Raw genomic sequence first — 20,263 nt, forward strand, 5'->3', positions numbered from 1 at the left:
TTTGAAATTAGTTTGCAAGTATATACAAAAGTATTTGTTAAAGAAAATGTGTAAACTCTAAGAAACGAATGGAAGCTATAATATTTATCGAAAGAGTACTGTTGAATCTACAAAGAAATCATATAAAAATAATTTTATAAATTAACGTAATTTCATTTGATCTGTTAAATTATATTAATTTATGAGATTATTTTTATATAATATATTTATAACTAGATTATTTTTTTTTACTGAAAATGAATCATGAAAAACCTCACCCATGCACGTGATCGATGTGATTGAAGAAGAGGCGTACTTGCATGCATGCGACCTTCACTAACACCAACAAAGCAATTAAATGAAGTAACATAAGGTTATAAGCTTAAAGTGGAAAGACAAAGATTCTTTGCTAAAAGCTAAATAATGGAGTGTAGTAGCAGACAACTAATGGATCATGTGTGGTTACTTTTTGACCAATCAAATTACTTGAATGTCAATGAGGGAACACATTAAAGGGTTGTTTTTTTTTTTTTTTTTTTTTTGGGGGGGTTAAAAGGCCTTTGAAATGGAATCCAATGTGCATCTGATCATGACTTTTAAAATATGTTCAACAATATATATCTTCTTAGTTGAAAGTTCATTCAAGTCAGTCAAAGTTAAACAAACCGCTAGCTAGCTAGCTAGCTAGCTAGATTCCTCAACGAAGGTGATATATAATTAATGTGAGTTCGATCGTGACAGTTCATGATCCTCTCTTTCTTTTAATTTATCTTCGCTTTAATGAGCAAGATTACTTTATTAACGAGTGTGTGTTTATTATTTTCCGTTTTAATAATGACACACAAAATCATTTTTTAATAACTTTTTACATAATAGTATATTTTTATAAAATATTATTATTTTATTAAAATAACCATCGATGGATTGCGTAAAAAAATTGTGTTCTAAATATTATTTTTTTTTTCAAATTTTTATATATTTTTTATACACTTCATTAATATCATTAATTAGGTCATTTTTTTAATATAAGATTACCTCAAGTACGTACGTGTGTGTATATATATATATATATATATATATATTGTTTGTCCTTACTGCAATATGTTGTACATGATGACTCATATTTTTAGATGAAGAGATCGATCGAAGTAATTAAAGCGAAAATAAATGAAGATCATGGAGTTTGAATAGCATTAAACCTGGCACGTGATGTTTTTTTTTTTAAATATTTATTATTTGAATGTATGCATGATCTATAGCACTATTCATCTAGGCTGAATTTTTTTCCGGCCAGGTACGGATTGGGACCCGGGTATCGAGTTTAAACCCGGTATCCAAGTCTTTTTAAATAGAATCCCGTGTGATTCCCCGGCCCCGACTCACCTCTCCCTTTCTCCCTCTCTCTCTCTACTCTCTGGTTGTCTCTCACGTTGGCAGAAGCTGCCATCGCTCGTTTTTCTGGTACTCTCTCTCTCTCTCTCTCTCTCTCTCTCTCTCTCTCACACTCAATCCGAAGAAACCCTAGCCTCCCTCCCTCAGTGCCGATGAAGAAACCCTAGCCTTCCCCCTCATTGTCGATCGAAGAAACCTCGTCATCCTCGTGACCCCATCATCGTCGTTGCCGACTCGCCTCATCCTCAAGACCCAAGGTTTGTTCTCTGCAATTTGGATCCGTTTTATTCCAATGTGGGTTTGTTTTATTACCTTGGAATGTCGACGATGAAATGCTACGGCTTGGTAGCTTTTGTTCAGGTAAGATCTAGATTTTTTTTTTTTTTGTTGTTGTTAAACATGGATATAAAAGTATATGCTGTAAGTTTGATAGATCTGGATTTTTTTGTTATTTTGCTAGTAAACAATATCATGAAGCAGTTGTGGATAATGTCTCTCCATCAACCATATATGGTGCTGAGCATCTTTTACGGCTCTTTGGTATGTTTGTCTATAATAAGTACTGATACTTTTGAATAGGCATTGGATCATTTGTAAGGACGTTTTTTCATGCGACCAATATGTCAGAATGCCTTTAGTTTGATGAAACTGATGTGGCATGCTTAGAGCATTACTCTCTCCTTGAGCTTCTATTCTTTTGATCTCTCGAGTCAATTTCTATATTTTCTGGTGTTGGTAATTCTTGGACTACATGACATACACAAATTCCTATTAAGCCTGCAAGCAAGTTGTTTCTAAAATGGAATCACAATTTTCTCTTTGCATTTATGCACCAAAGAATCTCATAACCTCCATACACTTGCCCATATCATCATTTATAAGAGTTTATTTGTCTTAATGTTGTTTGGACGCAAAATTTTATTTTTAATTTATCTGTCTTTTAGGCTTTTGCTAATGGTGATATTGTTTTAGTGTTTGCAGTTAAGTTGCCTAAGCTTTTGGCATATGTGAATATTGAAGAGGAAACACTGACACGCTTGCAGCAGAAATTACTTGATTTTCTCAAGTATCAACTCAATCCTAACTCTATTGCATTGAAATATAGTATTTGACTAATATAAGTTAATGTAATGTATTATTTATAAAATTTTGAATTTTTTCATGATTCACTGAAGTTTAAAAACAGGTGGGGTTGTCGGTGTCATGAGACTGAATTGTGACATTTTCTCTTCCATGATTTGTCACTGTTTTTCAGCTAACATTAGCTTCTTCGTTTTTGCTTACAGAATGTGTAGGATCTCTCTGTCAGATCACTTGAAATTCTACTTGCTGGAATTATTTTGTAATTCGTATCTTGTAGTTTTGTATTTTGCAATATAATGTAATGTGTAAATAATAAAATAGTGTAATATGTAGTAGATTGCATGCATTTTAGTTTTTCATTTTTATATATTTTTATTATTTTGAAAAATGTTAGTATTATGCTTTTTAATGATGACTTAGAAATTGTTTTGATAAAATATCATGCTTTTATAAAAAATTATGATTTTCAACACTTTTTAAAAATTTTTGTTAATAAGTATAAGAAGAATTATGGTTTTCAACATTTTAATTATAGGCTTTTATAAAATAAAATAAAAATGCTTCTAAATGCTTTACATGAAAAAATATATATAATAATAATACTAACGGGTACAATCCGGAACCCGAATTTTTGGATTTTAAAAACCAGATTCATACGGGTTCCGGCACGGGTTTGGAATTCGGATTCCGGTCTGAGTATATTTGGATTTCCGGGTCGGAACCCAAATAAACACCCCTAAATTGATCTGATTCTCTTCTAATAATCTGGGATTGTATATGACCTGCAAAGGATTCTAATGTGGTCCACGAACAGTCCTTTAATTTATTTCTTTATATATCATCATGTGAGCATTATTGCTTTTTCCCCCCATTAAAAATCAAATATTCCATATTAATTCCATGGACCAGCTCCACGAGTAAAAAGCGAGAGATCATGCTCTGGAAATTATAACTAGCTAGCTATATGGAGGATTGAGGCAAGCTTTGAAACACAAGGACGCGCAGACACATGGATTAATTATAAATATATGATACAGCACCAGAACTACATACCTTTTATACTATGCTAAATTAATATAAGAAAATAATTAATTAAGTTCATGACAGAACGCTGAATGATCATCATCATGTAACTCTGCATTAACCCTAGCTACCTGATTCTTCAAGAGCTACCTAGCTACCCAGTACTGGTAGCTAGATCAAGGAGATCATAAATATGAAAAGAAAAAAAAAAAAAAAAGTACACAAAACAAAAAATAATAGAGGCCGTACGTAGGCCAAAATGAGCCGATATCTCTATCGATCGATCGTACGCACGTAGGGATGATGATCATGATCCGCGATATCTTGATTAATCTCCTCCAACAACACCATAACTGTAAACTAATAAATAAAAGTCATGAAAATTAGTATCCAGGCCGGAATTAAGAATTAGCTGCCATGCATGCATTAATTAATGTCTAAAATCTGGGTCGATCGATATATATGAAAGAAGCCAAATCGATAAATCTTACCCAAAAAGGGAGGGACATCGTCTAGGATGAATATGGAGACCTGCCGCCGGCGCTCGAGTCCCTCGGTGCATTGCATCGGAAACATTCCATCCTGTTCGCGAAATTGTGCTCGTTGCACCCCATCCTATTTAATTATTTCAAATCTTCACTCACAAATTATATATATATAAAAACTATTTTAGATTCACCCAATTAAACACACACACGCACAGACATGTCAATGTGTATATAGATATCATAAATAATTAAAGGGTGTGATATAATTGGGAGACGTTCAAGTCTCCTTTTTTTGACAAAAAGGTTCAAGTCTCCAGCTTGGGTGTACTAGCTAGTAATAAATTTACCCGATAAAGAAATTAAAGTACTAGAAAAGAATCAGTTAAAATACATCTGATATCCCTTATCCTTAAAAAATAAAATTAAATTAAAGCAACCTTTTAATTAATATGACTGATGATGCATGCATGGAATATGCCAATTGAACTCACCTAGAGCAAATCCAATCACCAGATTTCCAGCCAGAGCGGCTGGAGCTGCCAGTACTGCTGCCACTGCCAAACCCCCCAAAACCTCTCATTCTAGCTGGTTTGTCACCCTGATCATGATATCCCCCACCAGAAGATTCATCCTTGGAGGCACCGCACTTGAAGCAGCTTGAGCGGCTAGCAAAGTTATGGGTCCCACAGTTCCCAATGGTGCAATACCAATCACCAGGGCGGACATCTGGACCTGTAATATTGAACCCAAATGATGATGAGCCACCTGATGATCTTCCTCCAAAGCTTCCATAGTCACCTCTCTCGGCTGGTCTTGGCTCTCCACATCGTTGGCACGAGTCCCTCCTTTGAAAGTTGAGATGGTTGCATGATCTACAATTCCAATCTCCTGGCCTACTCATTTTCCCCTTTAATTCGAAGAGATAAAACTTCATTAGTCCATTAATATTTCATGATACAGAAAGATCATACACTAGCCAACTTCTTCTATGATTTGATCAGCCAAACTAGCAAGCACTTAATTACACTGTATTATTGAAGTCTAGCCGTTATTCGTGGATAGTAACTCGTGAACAGTGATATGCACTATTAAAAATTAAATCTAGCTAGGAACTCAAGGCACAGTAAAAAAGAAAAAAAAGAGCTATAAATAACATTCATGAGCTTGAAACGAACCCACGAACGTCATACAATCAACCTAGCTAGCTATGAGAGTCGAAAATAATCAACAGCCTGGCTAGCTAGGATGTAGTATTATCAGAAACACGAATATATATGCATGCATCATGGTAATCTAAGCTAGCTGGACTCACTTACCTAATTCAGAAGACAGATATATAAGATGGTTGAAATTGAACAAATTATTAGCTAGATAGATCAGTAGTACTACTGTCTGAGCTGGAATTTATGATTGTGGTGTGGGGGTTGGAGTGGCTTTATATACTTCCCCAGGACATCGGGAACCGTGCAGATTGAGGTAGCCAGTGGAGGGTTAGGTTGTTCTTTTTCATATATATTCGCTTCACTTTGCTTCCTTGAACAATGGAATCACAAAACACTAAACTTAGGAAAAGAGATAATTAATTAAAGAAAGAAAATTCGAAATTGGGATTCCAAAACCAAATTAAAGCAAAAGAAGTAATAATAATATTAATACTAAAGTTTGTTAATCAAAGCTAGCTAGCTCGATCTGATCAGTACAGCGCCATCTTTTAGAATTTTTGGAGCTGGTGGCCGTAATAATTATAAACTGCATGAACGTACAACTAGCTCCCCAAAATCTTACATTATTAATGAAGTTCCATATATTGAATGAAGACCAGTTCTTCCTAATTGTTTAGGAAATGTCAAACCGCATCCTTGGAAGTTTGATCTTAAACATTGTTTCTTCCCCAGGTTATATTAAGATCAGCCATATTTCATGACAATGGTACGAAGATCACTGGCATCCTCGTATTAATGTTTCAAGAAAAAGTTCATACATGCACATGTTTCTTACTTATAAATTAAGGAAATGGAAATCAAACTAACACTTCTTAATGTACAATATTATGACCAGTACCAAATTGTCACTTTAATTTTCCGTACATCTTAATGGTCAATTAATTATATTAATGATCGAATTATAGGTAAATTAATTGCAGCTCATGTTTTTAAATTAATTTGGAGGCTAATTAGTGACAACATTGATATTTTGGTGGTCAAATTACAAAAATATGTTGAGTATTTAGAGTCTGGTTCACGCCGCTCGAGCGAATACAAGTCAGAGAGCTTCGCTCGAAGAGAGCTCGACAGACCGCTCGAGCAAAAGCAAGTTAGAGAGCTTCGCTCAATAACCGCTCGACACTCAGCTCGAGCGGAGGGAAGTCAGAGAACTTTTCTTGAGGAGTCGCTCGACACATGGCTCGAGCGATTGCGGGAAACAGGTTCGCTCGATACGGATTTGACACGCTGCTCGAGCGAACATCACTAATTCTGCTGAGTTTAGGGTTTCCACCGCATAACATATAAATTGTTTATAATTTTGACTTGTACTGTATCAAAGTGAACAGTAGTCGTCCTACACTATTGTATTGTGATTCATCAAGAAATAAAAATCCTCTGCAGCTTCCGTGGACGTAGGCAATTTGCCGAACCACGTAAATATTGTGTCGTGTGTGATTGCTTGTTCTTGATTATGTTGCTTTTACTTTATTTGTCATCGTTGATGTGTATGCTTTGCATAGTATTTCACAACAACTGGTATCAAGAGCCAAGATTGGATCTGAAAGAGAATGATGCTTGGAGATAAAGTGAACGCACCAGAGATCGAGAAGTTTGACGACATTGATTTTGGGTACTGGAAGATGCAGATTGAGAATTATCTCTATGGGAAGATGCTTCACCTTCCATTGTTGGGAAAGAAGTCGGAGAGCATGGATGATGTTGAGTGGACCCTGTTAGATCGACAGGTTCTAGGTCTTGTTCGGCTGACCTTGTCCAGAACAGTGGCACACAATGTCAGTAAGGAGAGAACTACGGTAGATCTCATGGCGACTTTGTCAGGTATGTATGAAAAGCTATATGCGAATAATAAGGTGCACTTGATGAAGAAATTGTTCAATCTGAAGATGTCTGAAGGTATGTCTGTAACCCAACACTTGAATGAATTCAATACGATCACAAATCAACTATCTTCTGTAGAGATTGAGTTTGATGATGAGATCAGAGCATTGATTCTGTTGGCATCGTTGCCAAATAGTTGGGAGTCCATGAGGATGGCTGTGAGTAGTTCTGCCGGTAAGGCAAAACTGAATTACGATGACATACGTGACATAGTGCTTGCTGAAGAGGTATGTAGGAGAGACTTGGGTGAGTCCTCGGGTTTAGGATCTGCCCTGATTGTTGACAATAGAGGCAGATGACATGGCAGGTCAAGCTCCAAGAGCAGGGGAAATAGCAAGATGAGATCTGGGTAGCAGATCACGTGCTGGAGTTGTGGCAAGCCGGGCCACATCAAGAGAAACTGCAGGAATCAAGAAAGTTTTGATAATGATGCTGTGAATGTAGTGGCAGAAGAAATTCATGATGCCTTACTTCTTACAGTGCACAGTCCGATTGATGATTGGGTGTTGGATTCAGGGTTTTCGTTCCATAACACTTCACATCGAGAAATCATGCAAAATTATGTTGCTAGTATTTTGGAAAAATGTATACGGCTGATGAAGAGGCATTGGATGTAGTGGGAGTGGGTGATGTGCACATCACACTTCCAAACAGGAGCGTGTGGACTTTACAGCAAGCCAGACATGTTCCAAATCTAAAGAAAAACCTAATCTCTGTGGGACAGCTTGATGACTGCGGTTTTGCAGTAGCATTCTCTGGAGGAGCTTGGAAGATCACTAAGGGTGCGCTGGTCCTAGCGCATGGTAAAAGATCTAATTCTTTGTATTTGACATCAGGATCCAGTGATGTGCAGGGAAATACAAGAGTGCAAAAAGGCAGGTTTGATCACGCAAAACATGTGAGGAAGCCAAAGGGAGTCAGCTTTATTGTTCCTCATGAAAGTCTGGGAAAGTTGGCTAAGGTTGCCAAGATTGGTTCGAGACCGGATACTCCTAGTGCAGTGAGAGTTGTGAGTCGCTCTAAGGGCGATGTATGTGGAAGACTGAAGTCGGGCTTGACTTCAGTTGGTCTTCTAGCATGAAGACAGGAGCTATGAGTTGCAGAGGTAGAGGATATCATATTTGAGGCAGAGGGCGACAATGTGGGTGTACCAGTTTCCAAGTGGGAGAATTGTTGAGTATTTGGAGTCTGGTTCACGCCGCTCGAGCTGAGCGTCTAGCCGCTCGAGCGAATACAAGTCAGAGAGCTTCGCTCGAAGAGAGCTCGACAGACAACTTGAGCAAAAGCAAGTCAGAGAGCTTTGCTCGATAACCGCTCGACACTCAGCTCGAGCGGAGGGAAGTCAGAGAGTTTCGCTTGAAGAGTCACTCGACACATGGCTCGAGCGATTGAGGGAAATAGGTTCGCTCGATGCGGGTTCGACACACCGCTCGAGCGAACATCACTAATTCTGCTGAGTTTAGGGTTTCCGCCGCATAACATATAAATTGTTTATGATTTTGACTTGTACTGTATCAGAGTGAATATTAGCCGTCCTACACTATTGTATTGTGATTCCTCAAGAAATAAAAATCCTCTGCAGCTCCCATGGACGTAGGCAATTTGCCGAACCACGTAAATATTGTGTCGTGTGTGATTACTTGTTCTTGATTGTATTGCTTTTACTTTATTTGTCATCATTGGTGTGTGTGCTTTACATAGTATTTCACAACAAAATAGTGTTAGTTTGATGCCGGAGTAAAGTGTTGTTGTTCCCTTGAAAGATAGATTTAGCTTATCGTGTTCAACTTTGTCAAGCTAAGCTCTCAGTCTCAGCTTGCCCCTACGTAAAGCAAATTAGCCTATTAAATTGACATTTTAATTAACCTCAAAGCACAACATGATAGTAGTACGTACTACTCCCTCCAACATCCTTTATATCTATTATTAATTCCTGATCAACACTTTAAAACACTTTTGACTATTAATGCATTTACGACCCTCATCCGTCAACTTGCGGAAAAAATTAAAGTATATTATATATATGCATGGTCTGATCAGTGCATGCTTTGATCTTGTCGAGTCAGGGTTAGATAAGGATCGGAGCAACAAAATCCTCTATTTCTTACCAGACAACATGACTATTCCTCACACGGGAAAAAGAAAAGTACACCCATGAGAATTAGAATGAAGGACCCAAATCCTTATATATTTATATATATATTCTTATGATCTCAAAATATATGACCAAGGCGAGTACTTCATGTGTCCTTCCGATCATATACTTTAAGAGCCCACAAGGAAACAGTCAATATCTAGGAAAAATGGTAGGTACTTTTCCATTTTGAATTTTCCTTTTATTTTACTAATTAGTCAAAAAGACAACCCAAATTAGTAATTTTCAATAGGACGTCAATGCTAAGGTTCCTACCAATTAAATATTGTGCCCACTAAATAGGCAGACTAGTACAAATGAGTTTTTTTTTTTTTTTTTCTTTTTCTTTAATCGTTTTTTAAACATCTTTAGTTATTAAGAAAAAAATAAAACAAAATATAAATTTATTAATATTCACTTCTTTATAAACCATTAAAAATATATATATATATATATGAGTGGGTACATTTGGTGGGCATATTTGATTACATTTTCCAAATATTAATTGCCTCTTCACGACTACTACTCCTGCTAATGCCAGAACCCATTTGGTAAATATAATGAAATAAATCAGTGGTACAGTACAGTATTAATTCTTCTCTGATCCTGGAAACAACCACCACTTGGTAACTAAGTGCCACATCTCTTCAACGCCAAAAACTAAAATCAGGTCACTCGTGCGTACGTGTCAGAATCGAGTGTCTAGAGGTAGTCGAAGCTAAAGCAAAAGTTGCATGGCATGTGGCCATAAGTTCAATGAGGTTTTCAGAATCAATTTTTTACTTTACAGTTTACATTAATTTGGTGATTGAGATATATATATAGAGTTCTGTGTGTTTACATACAGTTACTTTTGTATATTTTTTGTACACTTCATTGATGTGATTGGTCAAAATAATTATTTTATGAGTAATACTAGAGAGAAGCCACTATAACAATGCACATTTTGTATTCACTGAGTGGCTGCTTCTAGTTGATTATTCTCAACACTTACTTGGAGATATGTGTAGTCTAGATGACGTCACATCATATATACAAAATAGATACTCCTAATAGTGACTTCTATTTATATTTATTCTATATATTAAAAAAATGGCACAATCAATTATATTAGTAGAATGCATAAATAATACACAAAATTAACTGCACATAGAATTTTATATATATATACACACACATTGTGAAAGAGAAAGAATTCTCTTTTTATGACCAAATTTTGATGGTGAAGGGGTATATATAATCGAATGATGAGATATATGGTTCAAAATCAAGGATAGGAAAATGGCAGAGTTTCGATAAAGACATGAGTCGAAGTTGATCATGATGCAGGACGAGAATTCTTCGAGGTTTCAAAATTTTGACCAATATCATTTTTCTTTTCTTTTTCTTCTTCTTCTTCGATCGCTTCCTTGCTATGGCTTTTTCGCTGTCATTTTCTTTTGCCACCGGCTCTCTCAAGAGAAGGAAGAGAGGCGATATATCAAGACAGACAGTGATCAGTGAAAAAGAGAAAAAAAAAAAAAAAGAATAGGAAGTTTAAAAACTACAAGATCTCACGTACCCACCATTATTCTTGGGAAATGGTAAAGAAGTCTGTAGCAAACTGTGAAAAAGCAAAAAAGAAAGAAGGGGTCGCCCAAGTACTGATTCCGATTCTCTAGCTAGCTCTTTGGGAAATGCCTCCATGCATGCATGACCATGACCCACCCCAATATACCTAATGTCTACATGCCTTACACTTTTCCTTTTAGGTCGATATATAAACTATTCAACCTACGTACATATCTTAATAACAAATCTTTCTGAAATATATAACGTAAAAAACTATAACTTAGTACAAAATAATTTAAAAGTATATTATATATGTAAATTTGTTGGCACGCATTCTCCAGCTTGGGAGTGACGGGCTCCGTTTAGATATAAGAAGTGTTTCATTTCATCTAATTTCATCTCATCATTACAATTTTCTTAAATTTTCACACAAAATATATATATTTTCAAATCTTAAAACAAAATTAATATTAAAAGATAATATTTTATTTAATTTTTAACTTTCATCTCAACTTATATCATCTCAATACACTATCCAAACGAGACCTTATATATTACTTAACCAAGAATAAAATACTAGTCATCCAAAGTAGGGCCTCAAGAGAAGTGACTTGATTTTTAAAGAGATGTTACAAAATAAATTTTATAAGCTAATCTGATACATCATATAATCTACTTATCAACTCGCATCAGTTTGTAAAATCTTGTTATAATCAGCGTATGTGAAGTATTCTTTTTCACTTGATATCAATTATCATGTGTTAAGTTTTCAGCTATCGTTTAAGAGGATTTCCAACTCATTAGAAATTTAGAAGGCCGCATGAATCTTCAGACTAGCTAGCAACTTTGAGTGGCAACCTGGTAATTTATGTATATATATTGGTAATTTGAATAAATCAACTTTATATATTGTTTAAATTTTCCAAATAAAGATAATTTATGTTCCTTGTAGATATCGGTACTATTAATTAGTTTTTTAAAAAAAATAAATAAATAAAAAATGGGTATTAATACGATCATTTGCTGAAAATTCTTATTAATTATTAACTCACGGCCTAGTCTTTCTCTTTGTGATGATCTTATCCCCCATATCAAATCAGAGTAGTGTTATTTAAAAACCTTTATATCACATTAATATATACATTATCTATATTTATAAAATTTAAATGTTAAAATTTATTTTTTAAATCAAATTATATCATGTGAATAATGTATAGCATAAAGATTTTAAATAGAATTATTCGTCAAATAATTATGAGAAATGTTTTACGTAGTTGGTGCTAATTGGGTTAAGTGCATGCACGTGAGGTGTAGAGAGTTGTGTTGTGTGTTAGAACTTAGCACAATTAATGATAAAAAAAAAAAAAAGTTGTCTAATTTTCTTTTACTTTTTAGACCTCCGATATCTTTTTATCATGCTCCTGATGAGAGTCCCCAAATGTCCATGCACCTCTTTGATTCTGCACAAATTTTCAGCCAAAACCTAAAGATATAAATAAATAAATAAATATATATATATATATATATATATAAAATAGAAGCTTCATGATAATTAATTCCTGTAATTTCCTGATCCAGTAGTGACTTTAGTTATTTCAAGTGGATTTAAATTTTATATTTAAATAAAGAGAACTGCTATAAACACAGAGATTACGAGCTTTGCTACACAACCTCTACCACATTCCACACTCCACATTATTTTTAATTTTTTTAATTTTTAATATATTTTAAAAATTTGTTTTTTGAGTTTATTCATTTTAAATTATTTCAAATTTTTTATTAATTATTCATATAATAAATATATAATAAAAGAAAAAAAATAATAATAATTAAAAATAATGTGGAATGTGGAGTGTTAAAATGTTGTTAAGATTTTTTACTTTTCTTAACCTACACCCTGAACAACCAAAAAAGTGCAACGTGACTCCATGGCGCGCGAGAGGTTAATAGGCCGAGGCCCGTTGGACTTTGCGTTTGCTCGGGTCCGGCCCAGATGTCTGCACTGCAGCGCCAAGTCTAGTCTTCAGTCTGCATTCCCGCCTCGCGTGTTTGTTCAAAGAAAAATGCTGCGTGCACCGTTTCATTTGATGCTAAACCACCAGAGTAAAAGAGGACAAGCAAACTCGCTCTGAAACACGGGTGCCGTACATCAAGAGCTCGAAACATGCTCTGAAACACTGCCTGTATACAAATTACATTAACATCTACAAGGAACAAATACCCCTTAAATCAAAACTCATCTCTGTCAAGACCCATCTGGGATCTCCAATTTTGGATTGTAAGTAAACTCTTAGCCTCGCTTGTCTTTCCACTTTAATTCCCTCACTTTCTAGGTCTCTTTCACATTCACACTTGGTTTTCTTGCTCTAATTTCAAGATCTGATTGGTCACTCAAACGGGAAAATTAAAGGTTCGAGTATCTGGGTTTTTCTTGAATCTTAATTCCCTCACATAAGGAAGCAGTTCTCATCAACTCTTGAGAGCTCTTCGTCTCTAGCAGTTTCCGATTCCTATCCATGGAAAGATGTTAATAAATTGCACAAATGATCAAACAGCAAGATTAGTTGAACAAATACACACAAATAAGGACACCCAAAAGAAGTCAGAACCTTTCTTGATGCAAAATGGAATCCATCAATTGAACAAAAGCCCATAAAAGAACTGAGAACTTCTAGTTTACCAGGTCTTTTAAGCGAATATTGGAGATAACAATACACACGAAGACCCTGCGTTTTTGCTTCTGTTTCGTCATCTCGTGTTTTTTTTTTTTTTTTAATATATACGACGTGGCCCTTAACAAATTAGTCGATTTCTTGGGTTCCCCATCACCGGTTGCCCCGAGAAAAACTGTGTTGTTCAAATGCCCGCCCTTATAGGTTACGTCTCTTTTTGACTTTTATCTTTTACGATAAATGCCCGTCCTTACAGGTTATGTCTCTCTTTAGTTTTTATCTTTTATGACAAATGCTCGCCCTTACAGGCTAGGTCTCTCTTTAGTTTTTATCTTTTATGATGAGATTAACATAATAACAACTGAAAAAGTTTGGCACAATTTTATTCTTTTCAATTTCAGCTATATAGAGTGTGTGTGAGGGGAAAGATCATAAAGATCCGAAGTTGAGTTTTCTAGGGTTATAGATCATCACCACCTCAGATTCTCTTCCAATCCAAGTAAGCCAGTCCCTTCAATTCCTACAATTTGCCTCTTTATTTTTAGAATGAGTAATTGTACATACATAAAGTGTGTAAACGCCGCGTAATTATTTTGAAAAATAGTAGAGTCTACTATTAAAAAATTAATTTTTTTCATATAGGTCTCATATTTTATTCATTTTTTTCAAAGCGATTACACGGCAGTTGTACAATTCACAGTTGCAAATATCTTTTCTCTATTAGAATATCTCCTGGAAAACTGGTAATTTATTTTATCTCATTGATGTGTTCCATTGAAAACTGCGTGGTAGAGTTCCAGACCTCTAAATATGGCGTTTTTCATCCTTTTGTTGGGGTGGTTCCATCTGAATGAAGGATTATCAATGAACATAAGGATTTTGGGTGTGCAATTTGATAACTTTGTCGAGTAATAGTGATTAATTTCAAACGTAATGGTTAATTGATTCATAACTTTTTGCTTTATAAGGAAATGATACCCGGATTTCACAAGTAGTAACAAGGCAGCCATGCGTTAGCCTCACATGGTTGCCGTTTTCAGAAAGGTGTTCTGAATTTTAAATGAGGCATTTGATTTTGGAAAATGATGGTGGTGTTTTGTGCATTAGAAGAGAAGATAAAGCCATCAACTCAAGAAAAAGAAGCAACTCTTCTATTGTTTTTTTTTTTTTAATATATATGACGTGGCATTAACAAATTAGTCGATTTCCGAGGTTCCCCATCCCCGGTTGCCCCTATAAGAACTGTGTTGTTCAAATGCCCGCCCTTAGAGCATTGGCATTGGATTAGCCAAATGTCTTTTCATCTTCAAATTTAGCAAATATCATCCATATTTGCTCCACATTGAATTAGCTAAATTGTTTTCATCCAAACTATAAGCTACAGTAAATCTATTTTTCTTTTCAAATATGAAAAGAACTATAGCAAATCTAAAAGTATTTTTTAAGATTATTATATTATAGATATTATATTTCTATTCATATGAGATTTTACTCTATATATATATATGAGATTATTATATTATAGATTGTTAGATTGTGAAAATAAAAATGAATATGATTTGTTGGAGGTTATTAAAGATTATGAAAATAAAATAAAAATTAATAAAAAAATATAAATAATAAAAAATAATAATATTTTATTATTATAGAGAGTGTGATGACTAATTCAATGTAGACTTCAAGTTTTGAATGATTAGTTAAAAGTGAAAAAGTTACATATTAGTCAAAATTTGAAGAATAGGATAGTCAATCCAATGCTAATGCTCTTATAGGTTACGTCTCTCTTTGATTTTTATCTTTTACGACAAATGTCCGTCCTTATAGGTTACGTCTCTCTTTGATTTTTATCTTTTACGACAAATGCCCGTCCTTATAGGCTAGGTCTCTCTTTAGTTTTTATCTTTTACGATGAGATTAACATAATAACAACTGAAAAAGTTTGGCACAATTTTATTCTTTTCAGTTTCTGCTATATAGAGTGTGTGTGAGGGAAAAGATCATAAAGATCCGAAGTTGAGTTTTTCAGGGTTATAGATCATCACCACCTCAGATTCTCTTCCAGTCCAAGTAAGCCAGTCCCTTCAATTTCTACAATTTGCCTCTTTATCTTTAGAATGAGTAATTGTACATACATAAAGTGTGTAAACGCCGCGTAATTGTTTTGAAAAATATTAGAGTCTACTATTAAAAAATTAATTTTTTTCATATAAGTCTCATATTTTATTCATTTTTTTCAAAACGATTACACGGCAGTTGTACAATTCACAGTTACAAATATATTTTCTCTATTAGAATATCTCCCGGAAAACTGGTAATTTATTTTATCTCATTGATGTGTTCCATTGAAAACTGCGTGGTAGAGTTCCAGACCTCTAAATATGCGTTTTTCATCCTTTTGTTGGGGTGGTTCCATCTGAATGAAGGATTATCAATGAACATAAGGATTCTGGGTGTGCAATTTGATAACTTTGTCCAGTAATGGTGATTAATTTCAAACGTAATGGTTAATTGATTCATAACTTTTTGCTTTATGAGGAAATGATACCCGGATTTCACAAGTGGTAACAAGGCAGCCATGCGTTAGCCTCACATGGTTGCCGTTTTCAGAAAGGTGTTCTGAATTTTAAATGAGGCATTTGATTTTGGAAAATGATGGTGGTGTTTTGTGCATTAGAAGAGAAGATAAAGCCATCAACTCAAGAAAAAGAAGCAACTCTTCTATTGTTTTTTTTTTAATATATATGACGTGGCATTAACAAATTAGTCGATTTCCGGGGTTCCCCATCCAAGGTTGCCCCTAGAAGAACTGTGTTGTTCAAATGCCCGCCCTTATAGGTTACGTCACTTTTTTATTTTTATCTTTTACGACAAATGCCCGCCCTTACAGGTTGCGTCTCTCTTTAATTTTTATCTTTTACGACAAATGCCCGCCCTTATAGGCTAGGTTTCTCTTTAGTTTTTATCTTTTACGATGAGATTAACATAATAACAACTGAAAAAGTTTGGCACAATTTTATTCTTATCAGTTTCAGCTATATAGAGTGTGTGTGAGGGGAAAGATCATAAAGATCCGAAGTTGAGTTTTCTAGGGTTATAGATCATCACCACCTCAGATTCTCTTCCAGTCCAAGTAAGCCAGTCCCTTCAATTCCTACAATTTGCCTCTTTATTTTTAGAATGAGTAATTGTACATACATAAAGTATGTAAACACTGCGTAATCATTTTAAAAAATAGTGGAGTCTACTATTAAAAAATTAATTTTTTTCATATAGGTCCCATATTTTATTCACTTTTTTCAAAGCGATTACACGGCAGTTGTACAATTCACAGTTACAAATATCTTTTCTCTATTAGAATATCTCCCGGAAAGCTGGTTTCTTTTATCTCATTGATGTTTTCCATTGAAAACTGCGTGGTAGAGTTCCAGACCTCTAAATATGGTGTTTTTCATCCTTTTGTTGGGGTGGATCCATCTGAATGAAGGATTATCAATGAACATAAGGATTCTGGGTGTGCAATTTGATAACTTTGTCGAGTAATGGTGATTAATTTCAAACGTAATGGTTAATTGATTCATAACATTTTGCTTTATGAGGAAATGATACCCGGATTTCACAAGTAATAACAAGGCAGCCATGCGTTAGCCTCACATGGTTGCCGTTTTCAGAAAGGTGTTCTGAATTTTAAATGAGGCATTTGATTTTGGAAAATGATGGTGGTGTTTTGTGCATTAGAAGAGAAGATAATGCCATCAACTCAAGAAAAAGAAGCAACTCGTCTATTGTTTTTTTTTTTTAATATATATGACGTGGCATTAACAAATTAGTCGATTTCCGGGGTTCCCCATCCCCGGTTGCCCTTAGAAGAACTGTGTTGTTCAAATGCCCGCCCTTATAGGTTACGTCTCTCTTTGATTTTTATCTTTTATGACAAATGCCCGCCCTTGCAGATTACGTCTCTTTTTAGTTTTTATCTTTACGACAAATGCCCGCCCTTATAGGCTAGGTCTCTCTTTAGTTTTTATCTTTTACGATGAGATTAACATAATAACAACTGACAAAGTTTGGCACAATTTTATTCTTTTTAGTTTCAGCTATATAGAGTGTGTGTGAGGGGAAAGATCATAAAGATCCGAAGTTGAGTTTTCTAGGGTTATAGATCATCACCACCTCAGATTCTCTTCCAGTCCAAGTAAGCCAATCCCTTCAATTCCTACAATTTGCCTCTTTAGTTTTAGAATGAGTAATTGTACATACATAAAGTGTTTAAACGCCGCGTAATTGTTTTGAAAAATAGTAGAGTCTACTATTAAAAAATTAATTTTTTTTATATAGGTCTCATATTTTATTCATTTTTTTCAAAGCGATTACACGGCAGTTGTACAATTCACAGTTGCAAATATCTTTTCTCTATTAGAATATCTCCCGAAAAACTGGTAATTTATTTTATCTCATTGATGTGTTCCATTGAAAACTGCGTGGTAGAGTTCCAGACCTCTAAATATGGCGTTTTTCATCCTTTTGTTGGGTTGTTTCCATCTGAATGAAGGATTATCAATGAACATAAGGATTCTGGCTGTGCAATTTGATAACTTTGTCGAGTAATGGTGATTAATTTCAAACGTAATGGTTAATTGATTCATAACTTTTTGCTTTATGAGGAAATGATACCCGGATGTCACAAGTAGTAACAAGGCAGCCATGTGTTAGCCTCGCATGGTTGCCGTTTTCAGAAAGGTGTTCTGAATTTTAAATGAGGCATTTGATTTTGGAAAATGATGGTGGTGTTTTGTGCATTAGAAGATAAAGCCATCAACTCAAGAAAAAGAAGCAACTCTTCTATTATTTTTTTATTTATTTTTCAAACAGAAATTACCCTTTTAGAAATTTCTTCTTTTACAGTAGAATAATTTGCAGCAGTTTATTATAGGTCAGTGAAAGAAATTATGGCGTATGGAGACGTTGCATTCAGTTTGAAGAGGCTCCACTGAATATTATTGGAAACAGTCCCGTTCCTTTGATCCTGCTGGTAAAGTCACCAATTCGAGGTCACCCACTATGAATGAAGAATTGGAGAGTTTGGAATCATCTCCTGCTTATTTAAATGCAACTTCCAACAATGGCAAAATGGTTCAATTGTCCCAATTCAGGCCTAATTCGTTTCCACTTCAATACAGTGGAACCTCTTCCTTGCCAGTTTCCAAGCCATCAGGTATTGGCTTTTATTTGAATTGCATTGCCCAATACCGTGCCAATAACCTATGGTGCCATTGCAAACATGAAACTACAAGAGGATTATACAGGATGTTCGCCGGTATTAAAATCTCACTTTTGATCTACTCCAACGGAAGCCAACTGTATTAATACATTTTCTCGCCGCAATTGCAAAATACGATCAAGTTGTTAATCATTGAGAAATATTAATTGCAGTGATTTAATATTGTCGCTAAAAGAGGGAAAATTGTCGGTAATATAGCTAAACGGTTTTGAAATAACAATTTCAGCGATAAAAATGCGCCGGTATAGATCAATACCAAAGATTTAAAAATCGTCGCAATTGAGTTATTGGTTTTGTGAACTCAGTTGCAGCGATCATAACATCGCTGGTAATTCATCAATTACGGCAAATTATTGTCGTCACGAAAAATAAAATAAATCACCGCTAATTTGGCAATCTATTCCAACGGCTTAATTAAATCGATGGGAAAATTTTTTGCAGCGATAGTATTCGTCGCAAATGTCCTAAAATGCCGCTAAAAAAGAATTTCCGGCGATATGTAATCGCCGGAAATAAGTTTTAGTGTACAAAAAAATATTTGCGGCGAATTTTAATTGCCGGAAAAGATATTTCACAAAATAAAATAAAATATAAAAATCCACAAAATTAATCCTGATGAACTATACCCAAGCTTCATATTAGAGACCCTTATATATAATATATGTATATATAACTATAAGATATAATTAACATTTGAACTAAACCGTACCCTAAAGCTAGATAATTAGTATGGATTATTTATAAGGAGCTTCTTGTAAAGCAAATACATGAATTTATTCTACAAGGAAAAAATGATTTCTTGTAGTGTAGAAATAAACATGTATGGCACGTAAAATGAAGTGACAGAGAGAGAGAGTGGCATGTACAAAGAAGACGTACAAAGATTTGAGCATGGTATGCAAATGCAGTGGAGCAGAACTGAATCACACTGAAATCGGATAAAGCAAAATTAAACTGATTTTCCATGTAATGGTACTAACATGACTGCTTATGGCCATTTTAGATGATTAATTATTTCTTCAAAGATGTTTCTCACCATGGCAACTCGATTCATAGGAAAATGATGGATAGCTTAATTTAAAAGATAAAGGAGCTGTAAGAAAATGCAGATTCAGCACTGTTATACCATTAAAAGCAAAGCAAGACATTTAACAGTTTTGTGGAAAAATGATTCATAAGACCAGCTTTAAATAAAATTCCTAGCTCAAAACAATCATCACCTGCTCCAACATTAGAACTCATTAGTAAGAGTTCTACTTTAAACGTGCAAGTAAGAAATGACACTAACCTGATGGATCAAAGAAGAATAAGACCAACATTAAACAGAAAAGAGTTCATAAGTGTGGCTCCCCACCTGTGAAACAATCAACCTGATACACAAGTAATGAGAATCCTTAGGAAGACTAGACTTGTCATCGTCCAAATCATAATACTGAATGTGTCAAAAAATAATGCATGGTAGTACCAAAATAAGTAAATAAAGAATAAGCATCTATATCAAATCAGAAAAAACATCTAAAATCCAATTCATCTAAATTGAGGCCATAAAACCAAATATC

At 34.6% G+C, this 20,263-nt stretch overlaps 1 protein-coding gene across 2 annotated transcripts; it reads right to left on the reverse strand.

Annotated features, from left to right (window-relative positions):
• Positions 1-3,497: 3,497 nt before the first annotated feature.
• LOC108985135 (TATA-binding protein-associated factor 2N-like) lies at positions 3,498-5,362 on the reverse strand. 2 transcript variants are annotated; one of them, XM_018957317.2, is made up of 4 exons: positions 5,282-5,362; positions 4,457-4,872; positions 3,969-4,092; positions 3,498-3,830 (listed from the first exon to the last, which is right to left on the reverse strand). In XM_018957317.2, exons 2-3 carry the CDS (start codon positions 4,864-4,866, stop codon positions 3,990-3,992), a joined length of 513 nt encoding a protein of 170 aa, XP_018812862.2. In that variant the 5' UTR covers positions 4,867-4,872; positions 5,282-5,362; the 3' UTR covers positions 3,498-3,830; positions 3,969-3,989. The 2 variants fall into 2 exon arrangements, with proteins under 2 accessions (XP_018812862.2, XP_018812863.1); XM_018957318.1 differs by having other exon boundaries at positions 3,498-3,837.
• Between the last annotated feature and the right edge of the window lie 14,901 nt (positions 5,363-20,263).

The sequence above is a fragment of the Juglans regia genome, chromosome 8 (assembly GCF_001411555.2).
Source record: "Juglans regia cultivar Chandler chromosome 8, Walnut 2.0, whole genome shotgun sequence".
Taxonomy (NCBI): Eukaryota; Viridiplantae; Streptophyta; class Magnoliopsida; order Fagales; family Juglandaceae; genus Juglans; species Juglans regia.